The sequence below is a fragment of the Rhipicephalus sanguineus genome, chromosome 7, assembly GCF_013339695.2.
Source record: "Rhipicephalus sanguineus isolate Rsan-2018 chromosome 7, BIME_Rsan_1.4, whole genome shotgun sequence".
NCBI classification, from domain to species: domain Eukaryota; kingdom Metazoa; phylum Arthropoda; class Arachnida; order Ixodida; family Ixodidae; genus Rhipicephalus; species Rhipicephalus sanguineus.
The window spans coordinates 128,907,183-128,930,936 of NC_051182.1; the positions used below are offsets into that span (position 1 = coordinate 128,907,183).

Below are 23,754 nucleotides of genomic sequence, written 5' to 3' on the forward strand. Positions count from 1 at the left end.
CTGCATAATTGGTCTGCTGCCGCGCTGCCGCTGCTTGCAGCCGCTTGTCCGTCAGTCAGATGCTTGCGTAAACGTAGTAACGTAGGAACCCGGGCGGCAGTTTGTCGTGGTCGTCTCTAGGATCGGTACGGCATAGACCGTTCGCGATGGCGTACTGCATGTGGAACGGCGCCGAAAAGTACCGAGACACTTTCGTGTCAGGTAAGCGATGTTTCTCTAGTTTTTCTTTCGAATCTCATCGAGCACCGCGAGCGATCGACAGCCTTGGAAATCGCGGCGGTTGCTATCGCAACGCCTTATTTCTTTTGCGTTCAGATTTGCGGCGCTGAGGTCAAACGTGTCTCCTGTCACCGACGGCTTCTGGCGACGAGAAGAGTGTTGCGAAATGTGATCGGCTCTGCAGCGCGACCAGCACTAACCTCCGGGGACATGTAATTGGCGCGGGTTTAGTACGATCGTGGCATACAGGCACCAACGCGGAACCAAAGCTCGTAAAATAGCAGAGACGTCGTTTTCTTTATTTCCGCGACAATCGTGCGACAAATCTAGGCGGAAAAGCGTGCGCGGACTTCCTGTACTGACGTTCTTCTTTTTCATATATGTTTATATAGTATTTTTTCCGCTTAGCGCGCGTGCATGAATGTGTCGATGAAATGCAGAGTTTGACACCCTTTGGTCGACAAGAGTTCTCGCGCGATGAGTAACGGCTAGCTAGACAACGTCGACCGTGCAATTAAGACTTAAGAAAAACATTTAGCGAGAAAAAATTACGAGGACGTTTCGGCTTTCACACTCGGAAGCCTTCACCATCTCCCCCGTGGGAGTTGAAATGTCCGGGCCCCTAAAAGTGCGTAGCCGGCTTGTCGTCCAACTAGTGTCTCATGTCGCGTGGTCACGCATAAACAAGGCTAACATTGCTCAAAAGCAGTGCAAAATTAACTAACGGGGTCTAAAGTGCGGAAATGACCGAGAATTAATCGCAATAATTTACCTAAAATCGCGAAAAACGCTTCTGAAACATCCAGCTGAGACCCGCGCTGCGCAAGAGAGGGCGCCACCGCCTCGGCAAGCGCGCCATTGCCAAGGGAATCGCTGGTTTGCCCGTATTACTCACTTCCTCAGGTATCACTGTAGTGGAGCTGCATTGGGCGCAAGATTTAGAACTACACCAGGGCCTACGAACGACATTAGCACTACATTAAGCCCAGAGATTTTTTCTCTCTCTAGATTCTTGGCCTGCGTTCACTTTTTATTCATTGTGCCTGAAGTCATACCTCATGTCGATTGGTAGCACTACATTTCAGATCAGTGTTTTTCAAACATCACTGCAGAGTACGATCTTTCGATCGTGCGACAATTCACCAGAAATGCGTGCACCGGTAAGTAATTTCGCATGCAACCACATCATGCGGCGCACGCCTGAATGATCCGAATACCGCCAGACCGTGACGTCAGCTGGCTGTTGGAAAAAGTTGCATCCTGTTCAAGCAGAACGCGTTCTACTTCGACGATTCGACTTATATAAGGTCAACAAGTAATCGTAAACTCTTGCTTACACCAATGATTACAGAAAGTGCCAATTCGAACGTCCGTACATTAATATTCTTGCTAAGTCAGTTTTAATGTCGAAAAACCTTCCTTGCTGTTAGGTGTTCAACTCTGTTCTCTTTCATATTGTCCCACATTGCCCATATGAAGTTTAAGAGTAAAAGTACGTCACATAAGTATTTTTTTTCTCTCGATCTGTTGTCATGTCAGCACTTTCAATGTCTACATTCATGTGGAGTGCTGCTTGCTAATAATAACAACTTTTAACATTATTAATTATGTGTACAGATGTCGATACTGCGCTGTCTCATTAAACTAAGCCGGCCTGACAACCTATCTCAGATGCCTTGCGCAAATGTTGCCTAAGCGCACGAGAGAAGGAATCCAAACACACTTGACCCTGTCCCGCACTGTAAGCACTCGTTTGAACGAAGTTTGATTGACGCATCCTGTCACCGTACAAACATTGACATTTCCTCCAAAAGCTGTTTGCTAAAAGCATATGTTCGTTCAAGCTTGTTGATTTACCTTGTAGGGTCACTGTTCAAATGCACTTTTGCTTGATCACACTTACCTTGAGACTGTTTCCGTGTCATGGTGAAAAGAGTGATGTTCTATCATGGAGTGGTCTACAGACTATTTTATGGATGGATTTCAGTGCCGCCATATTGGGCTGTAGCCTTCCCGTTTTGTATCTTTAACTGAACGAACTGTGCTACATTAGACGCATACGCATGAAAACAGTTGGGTTGGTGCAATCGACGTTTTATGAGCCTATTAATTCATATCACGATATACAAAAATAAGAAAACATTTGTTTAACAGCCCAATGTGGCAGCGCCTATGTGTCTTACATCTATAACTGGTGGGTTTTCAGAATAACGACGATCCATCCCTCTTGACCTTGACTGCACAATGCACTGCCTTACCTTTTCCATGGCGTGATGTAGAGGAGGATTTGATTGCGCGAGCATGTTTAAATGTGTTGCGAAAGATTGATTGGTGAACAGAGGTGAGGCCACCCATCGTAGGCCTTGGCGGGAATAAATGTCAAGTATGCAGCTAGAAACATTTCGTCAGATTTGAAAGGATGTGGCCTTGGACCCACCCACTTTGTAAAAAAGAAATACTAAATCGCTTCATACTGCCAACGTTTTCCTACAGAAACTCTTACTTCATTAACTTTAATTATGATAAGAGCTCGATTACAGAAAAGGCACAAGCAAATGCCAGACTTCCATTTTACTTCTTTATTTCTTCACACGGAGAGCCCCCAACTCCTGCATATCACCATGACATTATTCATGTAAATGTGTTAATGTATGTGGCAGCATAACAGCTCTCAAAATCTTGTTACCTTCAGTTTTGCTTTCTTTTAGAGTACAGACAAGTCTAGCATCCAGGTTATGGACGTACAAAAATAAATGTCCGTAGCCTGGACTTCCGACATGTCCATTGCCAATGTGCCGCAATAAAAATGACAGAAAGGAGAAGAAAAGAAGCTGCCGCACAATGAATAGCCTCCTGGCTCCAGTGCCGCTGCAACCTGGTCTACACGCCTCTTTCTGACCCCTTTTGTCTTCACCTTCGGTCATGGACACAAGAAAAGGTCACAATTGAGTCGCAACAAAACTCTCCCTGTTATGAAGGACTTCCAAGAGCTGGACATACCTGTGCAGGTTGAATTATGAGTAGTAGTAGTTCCATAAGAACCGCTGCAGATTTGAAACAATTGCACTGTGAAGCACCTAAAACGAGATTTCTACTTCAGCGTTTCTGCTGCATAGCCTCTGCAACGTTGTGTGCCAAGTGTGAAATCCAGTATGCAAAACGTACATTGATGACAGAGTTATTATCATTTCGGTTGAGCACATCTGCCTGTACACAAGTTTGTAAGATTATCGGAAAAATCCCTGACAGCCATTCAGCGTGTTTTGACAACTTCGCGCTACTTGCAGGTACCTACGTCTGCTCGCAGTGTGGCTACGAACTGTTCTCTAGCCGGACTAAGTTTTCCCATCATTCCCCCTGGCCTGCATTCACTGACACGATACATGAGGACAGCGTCATCAAGAAACCAGAATTTGGCCGGTCTACTGCACTCAAGGTTGGCCCTTGTCTCTGAAAATATCTTTCTGTGCTCTATACCTTTCTTGAATAAATAAAACGCGCGAAAGAATGAGGACGAACAGAAGAACCAACAGACCACAGCGCTGTTCCTTCTGTTCGTCCTCGTTCTTTCGCGCGTTTTATTTATTCAAGATGGAATCACACCAACTTGCCCAGTTAAACGTTCTAATGCTCTATATCTTTTTCTTTTTTATTTGAATTCTGGGGCTGTACATGCCGTAATCACAATCTTATTATTATGCATGCCATAGTTAGCAACTGCAGATTCTTTTTACCACCTGGAACTCTTAAAAATGCCCCTCAGGTTAAGTACACAGGTAACTTGGAAGAGTGTAGATGTAGGCCAGTTACTGTTTGATGGTTATGAATGGTAACCTCAAACCACACGGGACACGTGTTGTCTCTTTCTGTGTCCTGTGTGGTATTGCGGTTGCCTTTGTACGCAAGCATTATTGCAGTATAAACTCCCATCAAAATGCAGCTGCTCTGACCTCGACTGAAACCGCACCTTTGAATTCAGCAGCACAACACCATAGTGAGCTATCACAGCATTTCCAGCAATGCATTAAAGAACTCATGTTGACAGGGGCTTAGCCAGGACTTCTAAGGGGGGGGGACCTTTCCATATGTACGTGCCTGTGTGTAATTGTATGTGTGCATGTATATACACATACAAACTGAAACAGTGACAATAATTGTGAGCATGACTGGGAAATCAATGCTGATCGGCATGCACAGACATAAGTGCATGGCCATCGCTTCATAATTCACAGGCTTTCAAAATCATAGGATGTAATCTCAAAGAGTACCACAACGATGTGTATATCATTACAACTGCTCCGAATGTCTGTTTAGGAGCATTCGCCATAGCTTCGAAAACAACACGTGCACTATGGAATGAAGTCAAGTAGCCCAGCATCGAGGCATTACTACATCAAGTGGTACAACATTGAAAGTGATAAACAAACCTAGTGATAAGTTGTGTGTCTGGCCTGTGACATTGGCACGTGTTGATGGTTGGGAGGGGAAGGAGATGCCTAGATAATGCCTTGATCCATTTAGTCGCACTCAAAGCGGGGCACAGGCGTTATCGGCCCACATTATCAGCTCTTTTGTAAAGTGCCGCCGGTGGGAACAAAACAAGCCTGTTTTGTTGTTGTTGTTATCACTGTGAAAGACCATCAACAAGCAGGCAGGCAGTCAACGTTTCGCACACATTTGCATAGAACAAGGCTCGTTATGTAGTTATCACTGACTGAGGCAGCCGGCAAACAGGAGGTCAAAGTTTTGCACATGTGTGCACATCATTCAGAACAGCATGCAACTGAAAATTAAGTGGACCGCAGCATATTCGCGAGGCATGCTCCTGTTCAGTATTACCTTGCGGTATTTTGAAACAAAGGCAAAAAGGAATATTTCCCTGTCTTCTCACGTACCCTTCAATAAGGACTGCACACTTACCGACAGTAACAGCACGAAAATGGGACTGACATCTTTGGACAATCTTAAAAAGAACTGAAGTGACGCAATAAATTAGTTTAAACTGAGAAATTATACTGTGATAACTCTTGTGTTATTAATTTGACCACCATAGGTTTATCAATAAATGGGAGAATCAATGTGAAAAGTTTCACTTTTAAATTTCCCGCCAAAGTCTCCGATGGTGACGTCACGGATTTCAGTTTTTTTTTTTTCATATATTGGCCACATTGGCTGAACGAAATTTCCTGAAACATTGTACACTCAAACCTCGTTATAACGAAGTTACTTTTTACATGAAAGTAAGTTCATTATATCCGAAAATTCGTCATAAAGAATATTCCTAACACTGCATCTATTGTAAGACTATTCTTCAATTACTTCGTTATAGCCGACATTTCGTTATATCCGATTATGATTAGGAACTGCATAGGCCCTAATAGACGCCGTCAAAAATCTATGATGTCACGGCGACTGGTGCGAGAACTTTGAAGCGATGACGCCACCCGCACTTTCTTTTTGCGCCTTTTCTCGCCTACCAAGCGAGTTCTTGTAGCAAGCATGGTCTTTCTGATATTGTGAAAGAGTAACTTACTAATACAAGAAAAATTGAGAACAGCTCCGCTCTGTAACAGCGGAACTGTTCAAGCTCGGAAAAACTTCGTAGGTCGCGAACAGAAATTATCATCACCATGAACTGGCACGCGCTCTCTTCATCCTCTTCTTCATCTCCTTCTTCACTACCAGAACGCGTGTGCCAATTTGTCCAGCGTGGGATGCAATAACTGATGGTTGAGAGAACAAGTACAGAGAGAGAAAGAAAGAAAGAGAAAAATTCTGTGCGAAAACAATTTCTTGACATGGCAGGATTCGAACCTGCACATCCACGATCCGAAGGCGAGCCTCGTAATCACTCGGCTATCCAGGCACGCTAGCAGAGTGTAGCAGGGCCTTGTATAGTATCGTATAGCAAGGGGGTGGGAAAGGCGAGCGAGTATGAGGAGAAGGGAAGGTAGAAGGGGAGAGAGTAAAGCACAGCATAGAAAGAAAGATAGGGCGAGAAAGAGAAAGAAATAAATAGAAATAAGCAGAAACAAAAGACATAGAAAAAGGAGAGAAAAAAATTCACAGCATATCCACGGGTGAATGATGAAGAGCTTGGGCGAAGCTCCTGAAGCAATCATGGTTACACTGTGAAATCTTCAGTGGTTTCGCCCAGCAGTAATCAAAGCGATAGCCCAGTACATCATCAAAGACGTGACAAACACTGTATATATTTATACAAAAATTTTATTAATCATAAGTGGTAGCTAGACGTGGCTTTCGTTCCCCCTTCATTATAACGGCTTTATGGTCAGTGAAGTAATGGATCGGTGATGGATCGTAGTGGGATGTTTGCAAAGACAAAGTAGTGGGCAGTTTGCAACGGTGGCTTCGTTGCCCCTTCATTATAACGGCTTTATGGTCGGTGAAGTAATGGATCGGCGATGGATCGTAGTGGGATGTTTACAAAGACGAAGTAGTGGGCAGTTTGCAAAGGATCGGTGCTGGGTCATAGTATACTGCCGGTTACGCCTTACGCCGGACGCGTGACAAGGTTAGACTAAGAGGAGCTTCGCCCCTAAAAGAAAGAGATGTAGTATACAGAAAGAGAAAAACAAAGAAGGCCGCCCAGCCCCGCACTTCCTTCAGGTTTGGCACCTCTATTGTGTAGCTGCCCTAATTTGTTTTTCTTTTTAGTGTCCCTTTAATCCATTTTTTTATGCTGCTTGCATTAGCATCATCATACCAACCAGACCGCCTAGCCATTCTTTTGACTGCATGCTAACCTACGTTTGGTGTTCCTTCTCATGTACACCTCAGGAAAATGTCGTTCCCATTCGCACCCTTGCAGGTGTACTGTGGAAAGTGCAAGCAAGGCCTCGGCCACGAGTTCCTAGGGGACGGGCCCAACGGCAAGTCACGCTTCTGAATCTTCTCGGAGTCGCTGCGGCTCGTCCCCAGCGACCAAGGTGACTGCAGCAACGGGTCGGCCTAAGGTGGCCCCGGTTGGTCCTCGGATCGACAGAGCATGTGCCTTCCTCCTTTTCAAGCGTGTTCACCACTGGTGATGTTTCGTTCTAGTCTTCAGATCTGCCACCTCAAACCTGCCGTCGGAGATTGCGTCGCTTCCATGTTCCGAGATTCCTGTCCTATTTCCCCGAGAATGAGTCATGAAACATGGTACTATGTTTACAAGCACAGCGAGAATAGACATGATCTCACCAGCAAATGTGTGAAGGAGGGGAAAAATACATCGCATTTGTTGCTTGGTGGGAAATTGTGCTTTCAACCGTAGTTATCCATCTAACCTGCTAAGAGATGTCCGCAAGCTATGAAGCAGAAGAAACAAATAGTGAAGCTCCGTGCAAGTTTGTTAAATGTGTGAAAAACTCTAACAATGTATACTCTTGGGAGTTTTGGAGGGTGTGAAAATATTCTCAGAACGACGAAAATTTTAGTTACTTGGTGGGTATTCATGGTAAATGTAAGGTGTGCAATCACAAACACAGGACAACTCAAATGCTTGTGCTGTCATGTGCTCTTCCCTCACGTCTGTGTTTACGTGCCTTACTTTTTTTTGCACCATTAAAATATCTCTTTTTATTTTTTTTTAATAAGAGAAAGCAATAGTAAGCTTTCATTTATGAAACAAATTACATTGTGCACGTATACAGATGAGGGTGCTCCGAAGCAATTATCCTGAAAATTTCTCTGGCATTAAAGCCGTAATGCGTGTTGCTAACTGTCATTTGAACCTTAGTGGAATATTTTAATAAGAAGAATCTCCCAAGAAACGCTTGTTGCCAAATCCTGTACTTATTTTATTTTGCGTCTTGTACTATATACAAAATGGGATGAGAGTATGTTTATTTAGTTATTTATTTTATCTTGTCAAAAACGTGATGACAGAGGTGCATTTTCGTATAGTCATTTACCCAGAAAAAAAAAATTGTGCTCTGGGAAGTCTGCGTTGTTTCTTGTACAATGGCTGCACAGGTCACTGCTCCTAGAATGGCGCCTTTGTTTGTTATAACCACTGCATGCAATGCAGGGCAGTAGACAGGCAATATTGTTTGGCTGCACAACGTGCAAGGTTCTTGCAGCGCTGTCAACAAGTCCTCTGTGGTCACTATACACTGTAAAGTTGCAGCATTTCTAGGGGTGTGCAAATAATGAAATTTAGAACCGAATCGAATACTATTCGATTAGTTTTCAAATAGTAAGGCAACCATTTTCAAGGCGGGCCTAGAATTCTACAACTTTTTATCTCAAACAAATATTCACAAACTTTAACAAAGTAACATTACCATTGCATATAACTGACAAAAGATTCCACAATTAGTAAACTGAGGTAAGCCCATATACAGTAGCAACTAGAGCCTTCGAGGCATTTTTTAACTGTAGGATGAATACAGCAGTTACTTCAGTATTCAAGGTGGTACTTCGTCACCAGCTTTTAAACGGAACCGAGACCTAAAAGTTAAATAATGTGTCATGAACGAACATCATGAATCTCACGATAATGACAGTGGATTAAGGGCACATTCGCTTCGGCGACACAGGAGTATAAAGCCAAAAAGTCCTTCATCTGGTAATGAGTAAAGCTTCGATAGTCCCATAAAAGCTTGAACTGCATGCATCTTGGCAATACACTAATTAAAACAAGAAAAGAATCCTTCGCTCTTCCAACATGTTGCTCCTTAGGGTTTTCCCGTCGGTGCTTATTATTTGAAAAATATTTGTTAGTTCAAATATACACTATTCAATTCGGTATTCGAAATTTTTGAATAATCGCACACACCTAGGCGTTTCCTTTCACACTCTTTAGCCAAGTGGTGCAAACACATATTAACGTAGCGAAAGGCATGCTGCTTTAGAACTGAAAATTTTAAATTGGCTAAGTGGGTGGTTTCTTAAATGCCATCACTTGCACTGTCAAATAGGTATTTCCGCATGTTTGACGTATGCTGTGATAATAACGGAGACACTGGAGAGGATGGTTATCTTGTTTTTAGCAGCTGGAATTCCAGAAGCGCTTGGCAATCTCACGTTTTTCCTTTGGAGCAGAAGGGGATGCTGAAGTAACTGTGCGTTCTGTCCCAATGCCTATCGTCAATTTCTATCACACCTTTCTGCATTAGCCACAGGGCAATGCTAGCAACTGCCAGTTGACATTAAGATGCTAAGTTAGTGCTAACTACATTCTGTGTAGTGCAGTGAAAACGGTTACCTGTGACAGCCAGCCGGCACTGTGAATCTCGCATAGTAAACTCGTATGGTCAAATCACCAAATCAATGTCTTTCGCAGCGTTGCACACAAAGTACGAAACAGAATTATGATGACTACAGCTATAGAGACTCTTTCTGCCTTCTGTCAATTCGAGTAACTATACCTGGTTACAACCTAAGAAAAAATGTAAGCTGCCCCTAACCTGTGAAAGACAGCTGTGCTAGCTGGTTTTCACTTGAACCGGAAGTACTTTTTCTCTGACAGTGCAAATACTACGAATATTAAGAGTTAAAGGTTCGTTACTGATTGTAATGATTTAGGTACTACCTAAACCGTTAACGTTTGGCCAAGCAGCAATGCCGGGATCCCCGACGAAAACTTATCAGGACGTTCAAGTTTCCGACCTAAAGCCAGCGACACAAACGTGTCTTTATGGAAAAGTCAATTGTCTGAAACACCCTGGAAGTGCTCGACATCACAAAAATGAGTACGAACTATTGGATTGAGCATTTATGCACACTCTCTGTGGGTGGGACGGAGACGACTGAGGGCGGACCTGACATTTTTTTGCTTAGGTTGTAACCGACTATACTTGGCAACAACTTATCTTGACAGTGGAGCAAAGGCTACGGAGGCGGGGCTTCCGCACATTCGTGTTGCTCCGCAAGCAGTACGGCAGCTTGCGGCTGTTTTTGGTTTTGCTCGCTCGCATCGTTAACGCGTTTAGAAGATTATATACACGAAAAATGTGTATGGGAGCAACATTTCGGTTGTTCAGTGTACATTTTAGTGTCATATCATGAGTATATTTTTCTTGGAGAACTAAACAGCGCGTTTGCGGCAGCACACCGACCCACTACGTCATGGACGCCATGTGTACTTTGGAAAAACGGGCGTGCTGAAAAGGTGGTGTTGTCTAAGAAATGGAAAGAACAGGAAGGCATTCTTGCAAAGTGAACAATAACTGTATTTTACCTACGACTTCCCGCAACTGTTTCAGTCTCATAATAAATAAAGCAGCAGTTTATTTCAGCAAGGGAAATGAGAAAATTATCAGTAAACTTAAGTACTATTTTTTGGCGCGGTAGCAGGCATGCGTTTCGGTTCTGTAGCTTCCACAGTGCTGTCAAGAAAAGTTGTCGCCGAGTATATAGCCACTTTTCGGATGCCACCCATGCTTGTCGGCATGTATGATGTACACCTCCCTTCCTTCTTGTCGCCTTCTGCGGACATTCGTCGAGCCATTGCTTTCGCTTCAGTGCCAGGTTCTACGGACGCGACGAATGCCAGGGATGCCCCAGACGGCCACCTGGACCAAAAGCCGAAGCCTATGGGCCTCCTGTATCGCTGCAACCTGTCCTAAACGTTGTCCAAGCCTGTCTGTAAAAGCGACTACAGCGTAATCTCGTCACCGCTGCCTGCGGATCAGCCACTGGCAGACCGTCCCTGAATGTGATCCACAACGTGCCTGGTGTACTGTGAGGGCACCATTCGAGCTTTTCTGGGCGTGTCGGTTGTTGACTACATGTTAAGAATTGTAAACGGAAAGTGTTATGTCCGCGTATGCCACGACGTTTACGCCAATATTGTCCGATTGAACCCTGTCCACCAGCGATGTGCCAGTGACACCTTGGATGTTTTGGACTATTAGTTGACTTCAGTTTGACTGCATGTTTGCCTCTATAGTCAAATGCAACTTTAGAAGGCAGCGACACTTCCTCACCAAAGATGTATGAGCCTGCACACTAGACGTCAGTCTAGTGACTGGAGTCGCAAAAGGTGCATGAATGTGCATGCACACTAGACCGATGTTGTAAGCTGGTGACGACCGGTGACTTCATTGTCTGGCTCACGAACAATACCATTTCTTTAGTCGTGGAGACATATGGCAGTCGCACTTCAGTAATCTGGACAGGGCTTTCCTGCCTTCTCAAGTTGTGTCCGATTATATTGATGTGACAAGAAACAATTCAAAATTCATCTCACAACAGGCAGATAAGTGCAAACTCTTCGAGATTCCCCAATTTTGCAGACTCGAGGAAGTGTAATCAACTTTCATTTGAAACTGTGATCTCACAAGCGTACATTGTTAAACACAAGCTGTAAACATGGAGCCTGCTTGAAAGGGAAGCTATAGAAACTGAATGAGCATGTGCACTGTTTTTCAAGTCGCACTGGCAGTCGTACTGGCATTCAACTAACTTCCATTTTTTTTAGCGTTAGCAAAAAAATGTAATGGACATAGCTGTAGGCCAATTAACGTGAATCGCCTTCGTCTTGGGTTGAACATTATGTGCCCACTGATCTCCTCATGGATGTTGTAGGAAGTCCCCTAGTTTTTGGACTAGTATTTTTTTAACAAAGAAGGCTTTGTATTTACAATGTATGTTCCCATTTTGTCTTTCCCAACCGCCTGTGTTTCACCGTTGTTGCCGCTATCGCTGGACTCTCGTGCTGTGCGTCAACTGCTGCTCAAATGACGCGGTGCTGGTAAAGCCTTCAAAACGACAGGCGCGGTGCCGCCGATGCCTTTTACTCAGCAGCCGTTCGGCGTCCGGCGCGAGACGTCTTGCGGGATGCTGGCATATGCAAGTTTTGTATGTGCTTTTGTTGTGTCCACCAATATCACCTTTTTGGTGTTGGTGATACAAATAAAATGTTATTGTGTGGACAGATTGCTGTTGAACGCTCAATTTTATTTGACGCAAGGAAACTTGCACGAGTCATTTACTTCTGGGATGACAGGAAGAAGGAATACTACAGCAAACAGCGCGAAAACGGGACAGAGATTAAGGGTCACACGATTCATGAAATCAAGAGCTCGACAAAAACTCGTTTGGTCGGGAGTGATCATGATCAAAGGTAAAGAAAAAGATGCCGACCAAATGCAAAGTGAACTTTAAAATAAAAGACATTTTTATTTGAAAGTTCATTTTGTATTGGGATGGTACCTTTTTTGGGGCCTTGTTCACAATGGTTAGGCCCCTGTGCAGGAGCAGTCTTTTATCTTAAAGTTCTTTTTGTATTTGGTGAGCGTCTTCCTTTACGTCCTGACACACAAATTGGTGCCTTCACTGTGCGTACTACTTATAATCTGTCCCATTTTTCACGCCATTTGTAGAAGTACTGTACTCACAGATTGAAACGCAAAAATTTGGGGCTCAGTAATGCTCATATTTTCGTTTTCAGTGTCTACATTTCGTTTGATATTGGCTTAATTTTGACTCGAATATGCTTACATCAGAGCCAGCGTTACCTTTAGCATGAAGATTTTTAGTGGCATCGCCCAGTTATCACAAGCAATTGCTCATAGTAGTTGTTATACTGAAAAATATTATGTGTTTCAATCCGTGTATACTGTACCTCCTCGTACCAGTGGTCCTGGCTAACGAACATCTTGAGCAAAAAACCTAAAGGTGAGGATTGCTGAAGAGCAGAAAAGTTATTGCCAAACAAGCCTTCTGAAGGTCATTTCACATGGCACGATTTTTCACTCAGCAATACAGCAAATTCCATGGCTTATGGCGTTTTTCTCTGGAAAATCCAGAGCGGCAGCTGAATCTGCCATTTTCAAATAATTAGAAGCACATTGCTGTTCTACACATTCCAAAGCTGGGGCGCAGTTTTGAATGGAGGCAAAAAAAAGCATTTAAAAGCTCTCAAATATTTGTATTCAAATTTTCCGATCCAGAGCGGCAGCCGAATCTGCCAGTGAAATGCGGGAGCACTTGTAATGAGATCACGCGGAAGCTCTTTATGCACAAGTCACGTAAACCAGTTCCAGAAACTATTCCTGTTTCCGCTCTGCATGTTTCCATAGCAACTTCTGCTGCCGCTGCAAAGAGCGACCGCGGTTGCTCGCACAACGACGAAAGTGACGTATGCTGCTCCTTCTGTTTCCGCCCGAATCAGCGGCTTGGCGGCGGAGCAAGTGAGAGCAATCTGGCGCGGAGCAAGTTGCTCTGAAACGACCAGTGGAACGTGCGAACCCACTCCCAATGGACCAGTGAAACACCGATTCACCACCATGGAGCAAAAAATCCTGCTCCGGATCGACCAGTGAAAAAACACAATTAGCAATCGCTGCGATATCGAGGCTCAGAGACAACTGGATTCCGCTAAGTCGATTGTTGAGTTGCAGCTGTCGGCGAGAGGTGGGCAGGCTACGTGTGTCACGATGGCACAAGCACCATCAAAAAATGTAGCTTTCCCGTTATACCACATGTCATTTTGGGACCCGAAGCTCAGCATAATGTCTCAACGCTTTTTAAGTGTTGAAAAATTTTCTACTCATTCCATTTTCAAATAATTAGACGCATGTTGCTGTTCTACATTTTCCAAAGTTGAGGTGCAGTTTTGAGCGCAGGAAAGAAAAGCTTTTAAATATTTGTATTCAAATTTGCCGAGTGCTTACTTGTCACACTGCCACCGCATATTGTGTTCACACCAAGACAACGCAGCGCACACAACTCCGCCCGCAGTCTCTTGCACTCATTCTTCAGTGAATGTATCTGCTCCTCGTAGGCCTCTATTGTTAGTCCCGTCACATGCGTCTGGCAACCAATGGACAACGCCACGGCGCGGCTGCCTAGCAGCGGTACAACGTCGGGTGTTTGTTGGTCACGACTTCCCACCACATTCACGGCACCAAGCCTAACGTGGGGGTCCGCGTTCTCACTGGGCTCCAGAGTTTCGGCGCTAAGCCTGACGTCGGCATATCCGCTTGAAACCACGTTTGAAATCCGCATCGAGACGGAGTCAGTTGTGCCCTGGTGGTCGCGCTTAGAGTGCGAACTGTCCCCCAGCAGATGACGTATGACCACGGGTGTTGTAGTAGTGCTGATTGGAGGCCTCTCGCTAGACTCTGCCTTGCTCAGTGACTCGTTGACAACGACGGTCGAAGAGCTATCTCTGGCTCGCCGTTGCTTCCTGGGCCGGCCACGGTGACCAGGCGTTTGGGCGTCCCATGCCTCCAGGAACAGGGAGGGCGTAGCGTGGGGCGCCAGGTAACGCTTCTTGCGGGCCTGTATGTAGTCGTCCGGCGTGAAGTGCTTGCTGCATATCTTCGCGTACTCGGACGGCACCCATGGATCGTCGAAATCTGCAACGCGGCAAACGTTCCTGCTAATTACGGGTCCCACACCGAGAACACAGGTGGATACACAGTCGAACCCAGTTATACTGAACCTGAAGGGGATCACAAAAGAGTTCTATATATAGGTAATTCGATACATAAAATGTTTTATATATCTAAAATATATTCAAGGGTATTTTACAAGGTTCTATATACTCAATCATTCTATATACCTTTCCGACCCCGTGACCAGTGTACTGGACATAAGACAAAAAAAAAAAAAAACGGTACAGAAAAGCAAGCAAAGCCGAAATTGGAATCGAAACAACTTTTGTAGTCCATCTGAGAGGCCAGCAATATCTTTTCTAATGCAGTTCCTCTCTCAGCCACACCTTCATATGGAGGCGATTCAGATAAGTGGCGTCATCTACGAGCAAACTCGCGCATTCTGTGTGTTCAAGCATGCAAACATTTCTTGAGAGCTATCTTCGCGCAATTCAAATAATTTCAATCATGCGAGCAAACTTATGTCCCCTTGCAGCAATTTTGTGAAAAGGTAGCCTCTGTAATCAAAAGTTTGCTTGCAATGCGAGAATGTATTTACCGTATTTACTCGAGTGCAACGCGAGTTTTTTCCCCAGATTCTTGCTACCTAAAGTCGACCCTCCCGTCACAATCGAATACCGAAAAAACTATTATTTCTTCCTGGACGGAAAAAAAATAACCCCTCGCGTTACAATCGTGGTCGCGTTACAATCGAGTAAATACGGTATGTAAATACGGTATGTCCAGTACACTAAACACTAGGATGCAATTGGCACGCATCGTGCTAAACATGGAGGGGGAAAAAAAAACAAGGAGGTAGCGTCGGCTGAGAATATGCAAGCCCAGCCATAAAAAAAAATGAAAGAGGAGCATCCCGGGAATTCTACCAAGAACGTGGAGCACAAGGAGGGAGTGGCGTCAGAGTAGGTTGGCTTGTGAACTCTCTCCTATTTTTTTCCTCCATGGTGCTAAACGCCCTGTGCGAGTTATCCATGCAAAACATTTTTTCTCGCGTCAAAACATGCCGCTGGTGTGTTTCGTAAGACAATTAACCTTCCAACAGGACCGAAAGCAACATTCTTTCAAGAAAGAAAGCGCAATGTGTGTACCCATAAGTGCAACAAATAAATCCCAGTGTCCATGGTTCTCCTGTCAAAACCACTGCACTTACTGTCTCCAGTATTTTTTTTTTTTACATGGTTTTCAATAGCCTCTTAACTAGAAAAGGACATCAAAAAATTTTGTTCTACCCTACAAAAGACTCAGGACAGAAAGGGATATATGAGGGTTCGACAGTACCATCATCATCATCGGCCTGACTACGCCCACTGCAGGGCAAAGGCCTCTCCCATGTTCCGCCAATCAACCTGGTCCTGTGCTTGCTGTGGCCATGTTATATCCGCCAACTTCTTAATCTCATCTGCCCACCTGTCTTCCCCTCGCGTGTTTGCCTTCTCTTGGAATCTAGTGTGTTACTCTTAATGACCAGCGGTTATCTTGCCTACGCGCTACATGACCTGCCTGTGTCCATTTCCTCTTGATTTTGACTAAGATGTCCTTAACACCCGTCTGTTCCCTGACCCACTCTGCTCTCTTCTTTTCTCTTGAGGTTAGCCCTATTATTTTCATTTCAATTGCTCAGTGCGTCGTCCTCAATTTAAGTTGAACCCTCTTTGTAAGCCCCCAGGTTTCTGCTCCGTAGGTTTAATACTGGTAAGATGCAGCTGTTATATACCTTCCTCTTGAGGGATAGTGGTGAACTACCATTCATGATTTGAGAATGCTTGCCGAATGTGCTCGACAGTATATATAAGTTCTAATGTTGACTAACGTAAGTCCAGCTTGCAAATGAAGATTATTCATCCACAGCACAAATTCGGAAACATGTTCCCAAGGCAGGTTGGACCCATCCTGCATGTACTATGGGTCATTCCACGCCAACTGTCCCAGCCTTGGCGCTCGACCATCTGCGATTTGAATGAAAAAAATCGAGGACTATCTATCCAAAGCCAGAAGCCTTCCGCCAAAATATTTTTCGCAAAAAAAAATTTTTTCAGTGCCGCAAACCCTATGTGAAGTTTTTCGGAAAGCTCGAAACTATGGCTCGGAAAATGCGTTTTCAAAAAATCTCTTCTTCATATATTAGGCTAGGACAAATTTTTCCCTACATAACGATCGTAGGCTTCTCACTTAAAATAAGTTTCATGAACGTTTAGGCTTTCGTGGATTTTTCATGCGGCCTTAAATATTGACAATATGACCCATATTGGGCATTTTTTTATAGAAAGGCGACATTCAGTGAACTGTAATATTTTGATTTAAATGATTGCCAGGAAGTTTTAGTGCAGCCCAAAAATAGTTTGAGACGTATATGGTGTGAAATGGTGTGTAGAGCTGGCGACAAAGTTGCAAGAAAGTTCATTTTTGCACATGTTTAGTCGTAAATTTAACATTGAGGTGCTCCTAGTAAAATTGTGCTAAATAGCGCATTTACTAGCAACATTAGTTGTATACTGACTGAGAAAGTTTTATCAAATTACTTTTTGTTTTAAGGAAGAAAAAAGTTTTTGAAGTTGTGTTCTGCCGATGTCTATTTTTGCTCGTGTTTTCTCTTCGCAGAAACGCGTCCAGCGGTTAGTACAACCTACATGGGCGCGAGGTTCGCCACGGAACAGCTAGACAACATAATAATCTCTGCCCGTGCTTATTTGAATGCTTTACTAGTGAGTATTGGCCTGAGTAAAAGAGAAATACGAACTCCGCTAGAGTGAATTTAATCACATGCAGCTGTCCATTGAAGGTCGGCATGGTGAGCTTACGCAACAGCGGGAAGTGACACCGATGCGTGCAACGCTCCGTTGCCTGCGCACAGATATAAAAGTGGGAAGAACACTACGATTAAGGAAAAATTCAGTTGCTGGAATATGAAACGTATGTTATACTTTTGCACTAATTCACGGTTCCTGGTCAAACATCATCACTTATATACATAGGCGTGCGCACAGGGGGGCGGCCGCCCCCCCTAATCACCTAAGAGAACGGGCGCAAATTCTGCCCCATACATTGACCCCTTTGTCACCCAAGAGGGAGGGGGGGCGCAAAATCTGCCTCGTACATTCACTTAGTAGGGGGGGGTGCGCTGGGATGAACCTTCGCATCCCCCCCCTCCTTGATGGGGAACCCTGCGCACGCCTATGCTTATATACTATTGTGTTCGTCACAAGTGCAACTGATCTGCTTTGTTAAAGCAACTAATCTGTTCCTTTTGCCACTTTTAAACCTTTGCGCAGGCAACGGGTTGTTGCACGCATCGGTGCCACTTCCCGCTGTTGCGTAAGCTCACTATGCCGACCTTCAATGGACAACTGCATGTGGTTAAATTCACTCTAGCGGAGTTCGTATTTCTCTTTTACTCAGGCCAATACTCACTAGTAAAGCATTCAAATAAGCACGGGGAGAGATTATTATGTTGTCTAGCTGTTCCGTGGCGAACCTCGCGCCCATGTAGGTTGTACTAACCGCTGGACGCGTTTCCGCGAAGAGAAAACACGAGCAAAAATAGACATCGGCAAAACACAACTTCAAAAATTTTTTTCTTCCTTAAAACAAAAAGTAATTTGATAAAACTTTCTCAGTCAGTATACAACTAATGTTGCTAGTAAATGCGCTATTTAGCATAATTTTACTAGGAGCACCTCAATGTTAAATTTACGACTAAACATGTGCAAAAATGAACTTTCTTGCAACTTTGTCGCCAGCTCTACACACCATTTCACGCCATATACGTCTCAAACTATTTTTGGGCTACAGTAAAAGTTTCTGAGAATCAGTTAAATCAAAATATTACATTTCACTGAATGTCGCCTTTCTATGAAAAAATCCCCAATATGGGTCATATTGTCAATATTTAAGGCCGCATGAAAAATCCACGAAAGCCTAAACGTTCGTGAAACTTATTTTAAGTGAGAAGCCTACGATCGTTATGTAAGTAAAAATTTGTCCTAGCCTAATATATGAAGAAGAGAATTTTTGAAAACGCATTTTCCGAGCCATAGTTTCGAGCTTTCCGAAAAACTTCACATAGGGTTTGCGGCACTGAAAAATTTTTTTTGCCAAAAATATTTTGGCGGAAGGCTTCTGGCTTTGGATAGATAGTGCTCGATTTTTTTCATTCAAATCGCAGATGGTCGAGAGCCAAGGCTGGGACAGTTGGCGTGGAATGACCCCTATATGTCCCATGTGAGTATGTTTGGGCGCAGTTTCTGTGTCACGGGCTACCATAATCTCCCTGGAAGACACGTTCACATGTTTCTGTGGTGCCGGCCCAGCTTGTTTCTCATGCACATGTCAGTCATCCCTATTATGAAGTTACAGAACAGTCTTCTTTCACTCATTAGTTGACTCATAACTATACACTAGAGCATCATCTCAGGAGAGGGTGAGGTAAGGGCTGACATCACTCTGTAGTGTGTGCCGCACTCCATCTTACCTAGTGGTCCTATTTGTATGGAAACCCTAGCTCATTTTACAAAACACCCGTGTAGTATATAGACAGTTGAAAAATCCTTGAACAGGGGGCATCGCTCGAGGCAATGTTTCGACAGCCAGTCTTTTCTTGTTTTCAAGGCAGGAACCTTGAAAAAGAAAAGACTACTCGTCGAAACGTTGGTTCTAGCAACATGCCCCGTTCAAGAATTTTTCATCTCTTCAAGCTTTTCATCCCTTCAAGTTTTGTTTAGTATCCCTTTAAAGACGTGTTGCAGTAAACTGATCCAGCAGTGGACCGAGTCAGATCACTCGCCTCGGGAGGGTGGCCGGAGTGCGCGCACAACCAGTGTCCACGACTCTCGACGCTCCGCGTTGGATGGGAACTCGTGGAACACCACGTCCCTGGTGACGCCCACTTGGGAGCAGCAGCCCGGAATCGCACAGTACATCATGGACGATGCTGATGGCTGGATCGGATGACGGCTGGAACTATCGTCACCCGTACTGTGTACAGCGGCACGCCCTACAACCTGTAGACAGCACAAAATGCAGGAGGCACGTGAACGCATAGGTCGGCAAACTCACTCATGATTCGACTTACTCAGACTACGATCGAGCCGTGAGTCTGATTGAGTGCGAGTAAGTAATATCTTGTTGAGCTTAAGTCCAAGTGAGTCCGGTTGAGGAAACCTTTGGTGAGTCTGAGTGAGCTCTAAGCGCAAAATATATTTCTTGAGTGAGTCTGAGTGAGCTCCACACCTTTTTGCCGACTTATCGTTCTATCTACACCACTTAAGCAATACTATCAGCCTTATATCGGCTCACGTTTATACTCCATTTGACTCTCACATACTTCCAAGAAATAGAGTTCATACGCCAGATCAATATTTATTGATCAGAGGCATGAATTACAGGGGGGGGGGGAGGTGCCAGGACCTGCCCCCGAAAACTCTTTCACAGGAAGTTCTTGATAAAAATATTTTATGTGAGTCATTCCTTTCAATAAAAATATCCTTACTGGATTGCCTCCGCTGATAACCCATATTTGAAGGTACGTGACCAAAAGGCGCCAAGTAGAGCACCAATTATGCGAGATATTGGTGTGAAAGAGCATTGACACCATAGTCGACAAAGCCAATTATACGCTAACGCACTCATTCAGATAGAGCCGCGAGTCTGAGTGAGTCCAAGTGAGTGATAATTTGGTGAGTTTGAGACCGAGTGAGTCCGGCTGAGAAAAACTTCAGTGAGTCTGAGTCCAAGTGAGTCCGGCTGAGCAAACTTTTTGCGAGTCTGAGTCCAAGTGCAAAATATATTTCATGAGTGAGTCTGAGTGAGCTCCACATTTTTTGCCGACCTATGCGTGAACGTGCAGCTAGTTGGTGAACGGGAGGTGGAAATGTGGATAGAAGGGATTCAAGCGCTGGAACGGAGGGGAACTGGGTCAGAAGCATAAGCATGTGCATGGGGGGAGGCAGGGGTGGCTGCCTCCCCTCATAATCATCTGGCAGGGGCACCAAGTCTGCCCCATACCACTCTGCTCTCTTCTTGTCCCTCGAGGCTATCCCTATCATTTTCCTTTCCATTGCTTGCTGCGTCGTCCTCAATTTAAGTTGAACCCTCTTTGCAAGCCTCCAGTTTTCTGCTCCATAGGTTAATACCGGTAAAACCGTAGCTGTCCCCTCATTGTAATGTGAAGTGTCATGGACATGCAGGTTTTTGACGATAATGGCAGCTGACGGCCGCTGATGTTGTATTCCAAGGACAGTTTACTTCCCACCTTAAACACCACAATGCTGTGGACCGAAAGCAGTTCGTTGTGAGAAGCATAATCGCTTCATTTTCATTTTTGCATCCATTGTGAAGTTTGTTTTCTTTCAAACTCGACCAGCGGTGGGGAGGGGCACTGCAGCGAGACTTTGCCTCCCCCCCTCATTGGAGAACTCTGTGCAGGCCTAGAGTCAGTAGACATTCTGAGTGCGCTGCTCTAATAGCAGTAATGTTAACTTGAGTGGGAAAGAAATTTGGGTCTGCTCTAGGTGGGCATTTGAGTATGAAGGGAATTCGGGGACGGTGCAGCATGTGAGATTGACAATCGGGAGGAATTCGAGACATGCGGGTACAAAGGCAAGAATCAGTGCTAAAAGGTAATTGGTTGATGCTGTAAAAAAGGAGAATTTGGGTTAAAACTGGAATTTGAGGGTGGTGTAACAGGGAGGAATAAGGGTGACAATGGAGTGTACGAGTGCTGTTAGGGTAACAAGAGGGTTTATAGGTGCTGTAACTGAGAGGAATCGGAGTAAAAAGGGTGTTAACAGGTGCTGTAACTAAAAGGAGTTCGAGTAACAAGGAAGTTGATGGGTGCTGAACTGAAGATCAAGGTTCTGCAACTTTGGGAAATTAGGAGAACAAGGGAGTTTTTGGGTGCTGTAACTGAGGTAAACATTTCAGGACGTAACATAGGAGAATAGGGATCGGGGGGAGGGGTGTTTGTGCTGTAGCAAACAGCTGAATTAGGGCCGACTCCAGATTCATTTTGTTTATTTTTATCCCCTGGAGAATACTGCGCACGAAGCATAGCACACAGGATTAGCACGTCATGCGGAGGCCCAACGGCTCTCTTCGCCAGAGCTGTTTAAGGTAAAAGCGCAAATAAAAATATGTGTGCCTTTCTTGGTCTGTGTGTTTTCTGTGCACTGTTACCTTTCTTAAAGATGGATTATCAACATGCCCAAATTGCCATACTGGCTTCCCAGCATGCTTTTGTTTCAAAGCAGTGTACCTTTGTGTTTTTGCAAAGCTGCTACTTGGCTTAAGGTGTTTCTTGGGTATCTTCACATGTTCTTTACTGATCTGTGTTTTTTATAGTGCTGTTTTTTCTTCACGATGTATTTTATACCAATGAGCTCACATTGAAACCCTTCTGAAACAACCATTGTCAGAGCAGAGTCCCCAAATGCTCCTCATTTGCTGCTTCCGCAACAGTAGTAAAAAGCGTTTAGATAGCAGCCCCGGTTTAATGCTTAGTCTCTTAGCTTTTTGTAAATTGTTATCCAATGTTTGTTTCAGTCGCTGTGTTTGTGTTTTGAGATCCCATTCCCTTCTCCGCCAGTCTTAATTATAACTGCTGGGTTTCGCGTGCCAAAACCACGATATGACTGCGAGGTACGCTGTATTGGGAGTATCAAGATTAATTTCGACCACCTGGGCAGGTTCTTTAACGTGCACCTAAATCTAAGCACACAGGTGTTCTCTGCTGTTCAGCCTCACCGAAATGCAGCCGCCGCAGCCGGGAATCGAACCTGCACCCTCGCGCTTAGCAGCACAACACCTTACTCGCTAAGCTACCATGATAGGTTTCATTCATAGTGACGGTCTCGCTCCGGCAGACTTGATACCTTAGGTAGTATGCGAGGGCTTAGTGGCCGTCTTTCGGCTCGTCATAAGTTCACATGTTATGTGACGACAGCTGGCAACAAAAGTGTGTTCCACACTCGCCGTCATGGCTAAGAGTGGTGCTGGCTAACACTCCCAGGATTATACAAAACATAAATACCCAACAAAGTGGATGGGAAAGCGACTGCCGCTGCAGCTCAACCTGGCAGAGCAATCCGAAGGTTGTAGGTTCGTTCCCTACCTGCGACATGTTGATTTTTCGTCCATTTCGATTCCTTTCCATGTATGTCATAATTACTATTCTACAGTTTAATGAAACCAACAAATAATGAAGCTTAAGAAGGTATGGGGGATATGATTTTGCAGGTTTTAACTGTAAATAATGCAAGTAATGTCCCCCATAAATAATGTCAAATAATGTAAGCTGCAAATAATGTCCCTTACATCTTCCTTGACTTCATTGTCTATTGGTTTCATTAGGCTGTGTCTAACAAAGAAACGAGCCTCAGATCAACCCCTCTTTCGTTCACGACGGGTCTTCGCCACTTGTTTTCGTTCCACGACGGAATCATCGCTGCCTTCATTCGTCGATATTGCGCGGAAAGCACACGGCACAGCATGGTGAGCGTCAGTACCGCTTGAAACTTGAACACTGCTTACGGGCGGAGGCTGAGAGGCAACTGGACCAGGGTGCGGTTTGGCAGCTTCCCGCTTGCGCACTGCGTCAGGGGCATCAGATCTCTTCGCGGGCGACTCGGGGCGGACATCAAACAGGCTCGGAATCGCACCCTTTTTCAGCATGCGGATCTTGCATCCCTCTTTGAAGTCGCTCGGGATGAAGTGCTTGCTGCAGACGACCGAATAGCGCGACGTCGTGTTCGGAACCCAGTCCTTTCTCGGGATGCGTCTCAGCCACTCGGCTCTCACCTCGGCGTCGCTGGGGATTTCGTGAAAAGAAATGCCCGGCACTTTGCGCTTCGCGTTGGATTTACACTTGGGGATGCAGCAGTACGACATTCTTCTCGGCATAAATGCGAAATGACGCGCCGATCTCCGCGCGAAAAACGCAAATACGCGCACAGACGCCGACTGCTTTCGTCCATGATGATGATGATGATGATGTGTCTAATGATGATGATAATGAGCCCTTTGATCGGTTAGGAAAATCTAACATGCCCGAGCCAAAGAGCTCGTAAAACAAGAAAAATATAGCTCTCCACGGACGCACACTTATGGCACATTCTGGTGGTCGTTTTGAGAGCGCTCTGACCATGTTTTAAAGCGAGAACAAGCAGGTATGCAAGTCATGTTCCGCCTTCCT

At 44.7% G+C, this 23,754-nt stretch overlaps 2 protein-coding genes across 2 annotated transcripts; one reads left to right on the plus strand and one right to left on the minus strand.

Annotated features, from left to right (window-relative positions):
* The first annotated feature begins 9 nt into the window (after nt 1–9).
* LOC119399901 (methionine-R-sulfoxide reductase B1-A-like) lies at nt 10–11,641 on the plus strand. The gene is made up of 4 exons (XM_037666792.2): nt 10–201; nt 3,507–3,655; nt 7,052–7,169; nt 10,690–11,641. Exons 1-4 carry the CDS (start codon nt 147–149, stop codon nt 10,791–10,793), a joined length of 426 nt encoding a protein of 141 aa, XP_037522720.1. The 5' UTR covers nt 10–146; the 3' UTR covers nt 10,794–11,641.
* Nucleotides 10,580–23,514, minus strand: LOC119399899 (uncharacterized). The gene is made up of 3 exons (XM_037666788.2): nt 23,094–23,514; nt 19,351–19,567; nt 10,580–14,531 (listed from the first exon to the last, which is right to left on the minus strand). Exons 1-3 carry the CDS (start codon nt 23,460–23,462, stop codon nt 13,810–13,812), a joined length of 1,308 nt encoding a protein of 435 aa, XP_037522716.1. The 5' UTR covers nt 23,463–23,514; the 3' UTR covers nt 10,580–13,809.
* Between the last annotated feature and the right edge of the window lie 240 nt (nt 23,515–23,754).